This window comes from Camarhynchus parvulus, chromosome 5 (genome assembly GCF_901933205.1).
Source record: "Camarhynchus parvulus chromosome 5, STF_HiC, whole genome shotgun sequence".
NCBI classification, from domain to species: Eukaryota; Metazoa; Chordata; class Aves; order Passeriformes; family Thraupidae; genus Camarhynchus; species Camarhynchus parvulus.
This window is the reverse complement of record NC_044575.1, coordinates 36,488,181-36,498,291: the sequence shown is the minus strand read 5'-3', so window position 1 is coordinate 36,498,291 and position 10,111 is coordinate 36,488,181. Positions and strand designations below refer to the sequence as shown.

The window sequence follows — 10,111 nt, the reverse complement described above, 5'->3', positions numbered from 1 at the left end:
GCTGGTGCCGCTCCCTGCTGCCTCCTCCTGCCTGCCCTTCCGCATACGGCATCCGGTCAGCTCGTCCAGGGAACGCGGATGGCTGACGGGCTTTGCAAGCGAGGAGGGGGAAAAGGAGCTTTACCTCAGCCGCATCCCTGCACGGGCTGAAAAGGGCCTTCCCCACTCGGCAGGGCAAGAGGCTGCTTAACCCAAGTGAGGCATCGCAGCGCTCAGGCCGGCATCGCCGCCCGCGGTCCGCGCACGCCGCCTCTCCCGGCGCATCCCCGCGCCGCAGCCGGCGGGGCGGCGGGAAGGCTCCGGGAGCCCCGGGCAAGGCGGCGGCAAGGCGGGCAGCGCTCCCACCCCTGGGGCAGCAGCTGGCAGGCCGGGCTGCGAGGTGGCGGCGGCGGCGGGAGCAGCCGGGCCGTGACTCAGCCCGGGAATGTCCTGGCACGGGCGGCCGCGGCTCCCGGTGAAGGTGACGCAAGGGGCTCGGCGCGCCCGCCCCGCCACGGGCTGAGCCCCCGGGAGGAGCCGCAGCCCTGCCCGGTGCGCTGAGAGCTCGAAGCCCCAGCAGGATTTGGGGACCGCTCCGTTGGACGAGGCTGCTTAAATCTGCAGAAGTGACCCGTGGAAAAGGGATAGTGGAGTCTGGGGCTGCCCTGATGGGGTTGGCTGGGGACCCGTGCCCCACGCCAGCACACGCACACTGCCCCTCGCTTCAGGCTCCAGAATTAGCTCACTGGGAGGCACTGCAGGTCTTCCTAACTTGCAGCAAAATCGTGCCAGGATCCACAGCTTAAGAGACAAATATATTTATTGTTGGTTTTTTGCTTGTGTTTTTTGTTTGTTTGTTTGTTTGTTTGGGATTTTTGTTTGTGGGGTTTTTTTGGTGTTTTTTTTTTTGTTTTTTTGGTTTGGTTTTTTTTTGAGGAATGCATCTGCAATGTAAGGAGAGAAAAAAACTCAGTGTTAGCATTTTCACAGCTTTTCTCTAATGCTCTCTTCCATTACCAAAAGTTAGACTTTGTCTGGCTTTCTTTGCACTCCCACTAAAAATACAGAATTGTTAGAGGGAAACTTGACATTTTGCAGGGGTACACAGGACAGCAAAGGAGAAAAAGAAGTGTCCTGAGCAAAAGATCACATCAGATGCAGTTTCCTATGGACTTCTCTTCCTTGACAAGTTGATTTTTTGAACTGAATGGTATTAAGACTGTCTGCCGTTTCAGTGTGCATCTATGCAAGTTTCTCTGCTTTTCCTTTCTCTCTGCTCAGTCCTCTTGAAGGTAATCTGGCTACACCATAATAGCTCCAATGTCCCCTAGCAGAAACCAACAGGTTCCTGAATTGGACTGGTAGACATATAGCCTTACTTTCTTCTATCTCAAATGGATTATTTTATAAAATTTAATTACTTAATTATGGATCTTAATTACTTTTGTGACCTCTATTCTTGTGTCAGATTTAACTCAAACAAGCTAACAAGCTAAAAAGTCGCTGAGACAAGGACTAGCCCAAGTGAGAGAGGGGATGCCTGAGGAGGCCAAGCAGAGGCCTTGCTTCCATGGAAAATGAGGCTGAAGTGGTAACACTGAGCTCAGTGAGGATGACAGAAAAACAAATAGGAGGCACAGAGCACTAAAGGAAAGGACTGTGATACCAAAGAGCTTCAGTGCATAAGGCAGCTTAGTCGATTATAATAATTTCTCACTAATGAGCGGCCAGGAGCTGAATCCAAACAGAGTGCCTCCTGCTCTAGGGTGAGTCATTGCTTCCATCCACAGAGGGTGAAGGGAGCCTTGGAGGGCTTCCTCAGAGGCATGTGCTCCACAGAGGGTATCATTCACAAAGCTTTTAGTGCTGCTGCTGCTGCTGCTGCTGGGCTCTCTGAATCATTGGGCTATTTCGGTGGTGCCTGGTGGGATGCAGGTCTTGTGGCACAGGGGTAGTGAAACTCGATGCTTCCCGATGCAGTGAGATGCCGAAGTGAGGAACCAGCTTTGTCTGAGTGTGCTTCAGCAGTAAGATTTGCTGGGTCATTACTGCTTTTGGCTGGATACTGACCATTTCTGTGGCCTCCAAAGTTCACCACGGGGCTCTGTCACAAATTCCTTCTCTGATCACTGCAGTCACCAGGAGTTCAAAATTAATTTCCTTGAAAATGAGAAGCCCTTTTCTGTTTACCTGTGACCTGTTTTTCACCTCTAAGAAATGCTCTCAAATTCTGGCAAACTCATTTCTGTGTCAGAGATTTCTGTAAAGTCACACTCCTTCAGCCTGTGCTGCTTCTGTATTCTGGTGGCTGTCAAGTATCAGTCAGTGATGTGCAGCAGCAGCAGCAGCAGCCCTTAGTGCCTGGGTACCTCAAGTGTGCACCTTGAGAGATGAAGAGAGTAGAAGCACTCCTGATTCGTTATTCAGTTTCCATGGTGTTAAAAACAGAGGATGAGTCATGCACAGTTTTGCAGTTGTCATCCCTGGAGCACCTATCCAGCCACACAACCCTGGAGCTGGTAACTCCACACCTTTCATTTTAGGAGCCTGGGATATGCAGTGCAGAGGCCCCATGTGGGTGGCTGAGGGTGCTCAGCAAGGGCATGAGATTAGGGCACTCACACACAGCAGATTCCTGCTCTTGTGCACATGTTAGAAGTTTGCTGAGCCCATGGCAGCAACTGTGGTCAGCAGCACCAGAGGATGTACTGCACATGAGCACAGCTACACCTGCTTGCCAAATATACAATAAAGTTACTCCTTCCTGAGTCCCACATTGCTGGCACTTGCACAGGCAGTAAAAGTAACTAAGTGGCCACCGTCTGGAAAAAAAAAGACTTGAGTCAAACAGAGCTCAGTGGCAGCAGGAAGTCCGGAATGCGTGGCTGTAAGAAGCTGAGGGGTAAATACAGCTCTGGATTAGTGATTTCAAGGCTGATGGATCAAATTTTGAATATTGATGATGCAAATCAGTCTTGAATTCTGCATCCAGAGGGCAGGCTATACCCAGAGGGCCGGGTGTAACTCAAAAAGGATATTGGAAACAATGTGTCTCAGCTGATCAACACGGTAATGTATAGTAATAGAGAGAAACTCAACACATCCCTCACACAATGCAGTATGAATATACGAATATATATGTATCTAAAACACATAGAGGAATCTAATACACATTCAGACATGCTGACAAACACTTGCTTGTCGGTTTCTACCACCATACTGGTAGCAATTCAAGTGTTTGGGGGAGAGAGAGCTGGCTGGTCACAACACAGGCTGGAGACGCACAGGCACAGCTCCTTGAGGTCCTCAATGTTTTGGATTTCTTGCTTTTCAGACACACCAGTTCAGGGTGCAGTCACACAGGACTGAGAATCCTCTTGTCCACTTGGATGGACTAGAGATAAAATGCTCTGTTTGTTATCCTGTGCCTGAAGCCCTGTCCAGCTCAGTATGGAACAGTAAAACACTGTCGGGAGAGCTGTCCTTCCTTGTTTTCCTGTAAGTCATTTTCTCATCTTTTAATGCACCTTCCGCCCTACGTGCTGTGTGCCGCCCCACCGCCTGATCAGCTCTGCCAAGACCGCAGAAAGAGCTCTCTTTGTGCCGGGTCCCTTTGTGCCCAGGGCCCTTCCCTGCACAGCCCGGGGCAGCCGCAGCACAGATCCCCTTCCAGCGGGAACAGGGCGGCGTGGCACAAGGGAGCGGCACAATGCCGCCTGTGCCGCCTGCTGGGGCAGCCAGGCAGCGCCGGGCCACGAGCCGTGAGCAGGGGGCAAACCCCTCAGAGCAGCGCAGAGCGCCTCGGCCCGGGGAGCGGCGCCGGGCAGGGCGGGCAGGGCGGCTGGCTCCGGGCAGCCGCGCCGCCATCGCACCCCGGCCTGCCGCCGGCGCACCGGGCCTAGCCGAGGGGCCGCCTTGCCCCCCGCAGCCAGCCGCCCGCTGCCGGGTCCCGCTGAAGGGGCCGCCCGGGGCTGCGGGGGCCCAAGCCAGGCACCCGCAGTCCGCCGTTGGCGCTGCCTCGGCCGGGCGGGCGAGCGGGCCCCGCCGCCTGCGGGCCCTTCCCCGCGGGGGCCGGCCCAGCGCGGCCCGGCGGCGGCACGTGGTGGCGGCGCGGCCCATGTGACCGGCCCTCCCCGGCCGCTGCGGCTCATCCCCCGCCCGGCCGAGTCCCCGCCCGCCTCGCCCCCAGCGCAGCGCAGCGCTCTCTGCGTGCAGCAGCCCCGCACCGCAGGCAGCCGCCGCCGCCCCGGGACCCGGCGCCATGGTAAGGGCGGCGCGGCGCGGACGGGCGGGGGAGGGCGGCGCGGGCGGCTGGCGCGGCCCGGCGGAGCCGAGCGAGGCTGAGCGGAGCAAGGCCCGGCCCGGCGCGGCCCCGCGGCCTCTGGCGGCCATTTTAGTCTAATTTTAGCCGGGTGCGGGGGGAAGGGGACGCGGGAGCGGCTGCGGGGCAGCTGCGGGCGGCGGAGCTGGGGCCGGGGCCGGGGCCTGGGGTCTGGCTGGGCGGGCGGGCGGCGCGGCGCGGCGCTCCTTGCGGCACCGCCCGGGCGTGCGAGTACCCGACGGGGCGGTGAGGGGCGGTGGGCGCGGAGAGAGGGGTCCCGCACTCCTCCCGAGGAGCCGCCCGGTGCCCGGGCCCGAGGGGCGGCCGGGGGCGGCCGCGGGGGAGCGCTGGGGCCGGGGCGGGGGTGCCGGCGCGGAGGGCGCGGGGCGGCGGGGCTCCTCCGGCCCCGCGAACAAAGCGGGGAGAGGGGCCCGCGGCATTGCCCCCGGGGACAAAGCCGGCGGCTCCCTGCGAGCACCTGCCTTCCCTCCCCGGCAGCCTGCGCTGGCAGCGCTGCCTCGGCAGATGTAATTTCTGGACCGCGAGCAAGGGCGCTGCAGATGGGCTGAGCTCGGTTGCTCACTCGCAGCGGGGTTTGCTAAATTATTTTCATTTTGCCTGGAGCTCCCCGTTTGCCCTGCCGGTGTTTTGTTTCCTTGCTGATTTAGGCTCTTGTTTTGAGCGGCTTGCGAGCCTGATGGGGAGCTGTACCGTTGTAGTCGGTATTTCTATATGAACGAAGAGCAGTCAAACAATACTCCGCAGCAGCATGAAGTAAAATTCGGGAGTTCTTAAGGCGCGGTGTTGAAGCTGAGACAATGCAGAAAACATTTCTACTGCTTGTAGAGCCTTACCTCACGCAACAAAATGAGAGTCATGACAGTGCTGGATATGAGCTGCTGCTGTAGTGTTTGCTCTACTAGAAAAAAAAAAAGGCCAACAAAAATTTATCCACCAAAACCCCACCCCCTCCTATCCCAACCGAAAATTACAAACTCCTCTCCTATGTTCAGTTCCTAGCCCCTCATCACTCCCTCTTCCCCTCCCCCCAAATAAGCCAAATGCATGATAAGGTAAAGGAAAACTGTTTGAGTAGTACAGTTGTGTGACTAGTTGTATGAAACTGCTATCCAGAACTGCTGAGCTGAAAATGCTGAGATTTACAACAAGAAACTACTGAATTCATGCCTCCTTTGTATCCTCTGCTCCAGGCCTACAAATATTACTAAATTCATAGTGTGTTCAGGTTGAGTATAGTATTTTTATTCTTACGGGGGCAGGCAGACTTCTTTATCTAGCACTGTGGGCTATCATCTTCTTCTAGTGAGTGTTAATTTTTGCTGTTTAAATTATTCCTTTGATCTCATTTTACAGGCTTCTGGAGTAACAGTGAACGATGAAGTCATAAAGGTTTTTAATGACATGAAAGTAAGGAAATCTTCAACCCCAGAAGAGATTAAAAAAAGAAAGAAAGCTGTTCTCTTCTGCTTAAGTGATGACAAAAAACAAATAATTGTAGAGGAGGCAAAGCAGATATTGGTTGGTGACATTGGTGATACTGTGGAGGACCCCTACACAGCCTTTGTGAAGTTGCTACCTTTGAATGATTGCCGATACGCTTTGTACGATGCCACATATGAGACAAAGGAATCTAAGAAAGAAGACCTGGTATTTATATTCTGGTGTGTGAAAGCAAAGCTTGCTGTCAAAATTGAATATTCTGGAGCTACCACTGGATGACTTAGTAACTGTTTTGTTGTTGGCTTTTTTCTTTAAAGGGCTCCTGAAAGTGCACCTTTAAAAAGCAAGATGATCTACGCAAGCTCTAAAGATGCCATTAAAAAGAAATTTACAGGTATGGACCTAAAAATGTTTTTCTCGTTACCCACTGTGCCATTTAGATGTTGAGGTTCTCACAAGTACATTGTTGTCCATCTGTCTTTCAGGTATTAAACATGAGTGGCAAGTAAATGGTTTGGATGATATTAAGGACCGTTCAACACTTGGAGAGAAATTGGGAGGCAACGTGGTAGTTTCACTTGAAGGAAAACCCTTATAAAAAGACAGACAAGTGCCATCTGGATCTAAGGAGCTTCCATTTCTGCAGCTCGTTCAATTGGAATAGTATTAGTCTCCCCATCCCCTCCCCTCCCCAGAAAATAAGCCCCTTCCCCACCGCCCTGAAGGAGATGTCATTGTTAAGCAGTCTACCAGTGATTGCCATTAGACTGTTTGATCCTGGTAGTTTTATGTAGGATCCAAGGAATGCTTTCACGTCATACTCTTGGCCAAAACTGACGTTGCAGGCATTCCTTGCAACATGTTCAATGAATGTGATAGTTAATGTAAATAGTCTAGCAGACAGCAAAGGGTAAGCTAATCGAATGCCTTGAAAGTATTGTCCACTGGTCGGATGGTAGACTCTCTACAGTATTACTTACAGTTGCACTTGATTGCAGTTCCATGAGGCTCTTGTGCATTCATACACCTCACCTGCCTTGACAAGCCTATTTTTGTGACATGGCAGCACACAACACTATGCATTTAAAGCACTTTTTTGTAATATGTTTGACCCGCCCCCTCCCCAAGGAATGCCAATTAAGTTGCTGTAACTGTGTCATCAAATTATTGTAGTACCTCAGTTTCATTCCTGTTACATGCATATCTTTATAAATGAAGTAGCTGTTACGATGCCTTTCGTTTTCCATTGAATGTACACTACTGAACAGGAGTAGAAGTTATCTGTTTACCATATGAGTCTTGAAACACTAAAGTTTTGTAAAACATCAGTCATGGTGGCAATTTCTGTATTAAAAAGAGCCTTAAATGGAACATTGTTCTTTGAGATCAAAAACTGGCCACGTTGCAATAAAACTTGTGGCTTATTACAGAATGTTGCCTTGTTTTCATTGGAAAATATAGTTTTTAAGTGTTTAAGCATATTTCAAATAACTTCTGTGGAAAGTATTGTAAAGGTAAACAATCATTAATCTCATATTGAATAATGCAAGTTTTTTAATACTGATTTAGGCACTGCTTTACAATACTTTGTGGCTCTGTTCTGGCCGTTCAATAAAGGACCTGCTCCTAGTTTACCGTAAAGTAAAGAAGCTACCACTACTGGAGACCATTAGTTCCATGAAACACTTGTGTCAGAAACTCAAAAATACAAAGTAATTAACCATGCAGTGTGTTTTGTACCTGAATGTTCTTAAAGTTCTACAGGCCAGAGTAAAACCTTCCAGGAATTTTTACAGCTCACCGTCTTTCTGGGTAAGATGATGTGTAATAACAGTTACATGCAGAGTATGAAGAGGGGAAAGAATTTTTGTTTCTTGAGTGTTATAGTTAGACCGACCCAGTACAAGAACTAGCCTAAATGAACTGTTCTACTTGTTAGCTTCTATGTAAATAGAACTGGAAAGTGTTTGCCACTACTGAGGCTTGCATAGGGGACGTGTTTTGGCTGGGAGCCAAATAATGCTCTCCTTATAGAGAATTTGATCTGCTCTGTGTGAGCAATCCTCCGTTAGCCAGAGCTATTTATGGCAAACACATGCTTTTGTATCTTGTCATCGTTATCCACAAATGGCAAAACTGGACATGATTCTCCTGGTATGCATAAAGGAGCGCTGTTAGGCAGCCACTGGCAGCTGAACTGTACATGCTGCTAGAAGGAATGCTCTTTTATCATTACCTTATTTTAAAAAGTTGGTAGAGTTGAACTGTGGAGCTTTTAAATGCAGGCTCTCTGTGTTCAGTTCATAGCCCTTTTTCAACAAGGAAGCAGATAATAAGCCAAATACTTTCTCTCTTTCCCCCGCCCCCCCAACCCCCAATAGTTTAAGTAACCTAGTGGTACTGTGTTTAGGCTCTCTTGTCCTGTAGAACTTTAAGACTTTATTTCAGGCTTCTGGCTATCCCTACGACTTGCACACTTCATTGTGTTTGCTGTTCTATGTAGACTAAACTTTACTAGAATTTAAGTAAAAAGGCATGATGACCACTGACTTACTAAGTGTATTAATGAGTCTTGGTTTTGTTCTACAAAACTCTCCTTTCAGGTACCTTTTAAGATTGCAAAATAACTGATGGTATGCATGTTGTCTAGGTGAAAAAAAAAAAACAAAAACTTTTTATTCCTCAAAATAGTCCATTTCTGATCATTCATGTTGTATGCAAAGCCCAGTTTAATGTAAAGATATTTGTGCTTTATGTTTAACTTGACTTCAGTACAGTAAAATGAAATTATCTTTTAACTGATTTTTCACAAGGAATAAATTATTTCTTTAGAAAAAGCCAAAATAGAAAATGTTAAATTTAATAAACCATTTGAATTTTCATTTTAGACAGCAAACTTTTTTAAGGAGTTTTTTGTTTAAATTTATTGTTTGTTTTTGCTGCAGTCCGGAAAAATGTCTGTGGCTTCTTAGTTGAATATTATTGCTTTTTTTTTTGCTTTTTTTTTACCTAGCTTAGGTGTATATTCACTCAGTCTAACTAGCTATGAAATTGAAGCACAAACTGTCTTGATGTAAGATTCCTACCAAATTAAAGTTTTGGATCCAAAAGGATCAGCCTGCCTTCAGTTTGTTCTTGAAATGAATGACTGACTGACTGATGTGAGGTCCAATTCAGATGGCTTGCTTTTTAAAAAACAAAAACAAAAAAACCAATAAAGTGCTACAGAACTGTTACTGTTTGAATTATAAAACAAATGAGAGACAGCTGGCATCTGTTCCAAAATGGTTTGTCAGCTGTTGTTTTCTGTCATTATGCAAAATGGTGAGGGCCTCATTGTGATCAAGAAGTGGAGGAAAATCCTCTCAAGCTGAATCTCTTCTGTGTATCTCTGTGTAGACGTGACTTTTGGATATCTTGGCTTCAGTTATTTTATTGATAAAGAAATGTTAAATTTTTCATGAGAGTAGCTTGTGCAGAAATGGCATTTTTCTTCTAAAAAATATTTCAAAGCCAGCAGTTTTGTTTGATTTGGTAAATCCTGGAAGAGGTATAGATAGATGGGTTTGATTTCTCTGAAAAGGAAAATCAATCCAAGACTAGAGTGTGCAAGTGAGGTTTATGCTTGTGGCAATTTTAGGAGTGCAAAGCTTAAATTTATATGGACTTGAGTGTAAAAATGACTCCTGGTCAGATCATGAAGCAGAGTTTGAGTATGCTCCATTAAACCCAAAGTGTTTCACTAAGTGGAAGACTTTTCCTTCTCTACCATTCCCTCAGAACAAATGATGGAATACAGCAATTGCCACAATTTGATAATAAGCTTTACTCTCTTATGCCAATTCCAGTATAAACCAAATTTTCATGTCTGCCTATTTTTTATAAACTTCTGTAAGTCCCCTTTAGTTTGTGGTGGCGAGTTAATGATTGTGGAGTGAAAACACGGCACTAATGGTGGATCAAAGATCATCAATGTAGCACCTGTCTATTGAACTTCTTTGAAATATTTCTGATTTTGAAAACCTGGTATAAATAAAATTAATTTAAATGTCTTCAGTTGTTGAGTTTGTTTGTGTGCTAGACAGTACCTACACGAATCACTTTGTTGTCTTTGGACTGGGAGCAACCCAGATGCTGTGAAAGAAGTTGTGGGATACCTGGATTTTTTGTAACAGGTTTCATTGCTGCCCATTCAGGTCAATATCCAACTGTAGCAAAAGCCAGCACCGGTGGCTCTGGAGATGGATATAAAGAAATTTTTAGTGGGCTGGTTCTAGATAGCCTTTTTCTTTTGTTGGATCCCAGCTCATGTGTTCAGAAAATTAGATGGGTTTTATATAGCAAATGTAA

At 47.9% G+C, this 10,111-nt stretch overlaps 1 protein-coding gene across 1 annotated transcript; it reads left to right on the top strand.

Moving 5' to 3' along the window:
• The first annotated feature begins 4,109 nt into the window (after nucleotides 1–4,109).
• CFL2 (cofilin 2) lies at nucleotides 4,110–9,813 on the top strand. The gene is made up of 4 exons (XM_030949671.1): nucleotides 4,110–4,243; nucleotides 5,675–5,982; nucleotides 6,079–6,155; nucleotides 6,247–9,813. The coding sequence occupies exons 1-4, from the start codon at nucleotides 4,241–4,243 to the stop codon at nucleotides 6,357–6,359; spliced, it is 501 nt and encodes a 166-aa protein (XP_030805531.1). The 5' UTR covers nucleotides 4,110–4,240; the 3' UTR covers nucleotides 6,360–9,813.
• Nucleotides 9,814–10,111: the final 298 nt, after the last annotated feature.

Bases quoted from the DNA above. Each gene is read 5' to 3' on its own strand.
- CFL2 (XM_030949671.1), top strand. The intron at 5,983-6,078 runs GTGTGTGAAAGC...TTTTCTTTAAAG, and splicing joins GACCTGGTATTTATATTCTG to GGCTCCTGAAAGTGCACCTT. The intron at 6,156-6,246 runs GTATGGACCTAA...TCTGTCTTTCAG, and splicing joins CATTAAAAAGAAATTTACAG to GTATTAAACATGAGTGGCAA.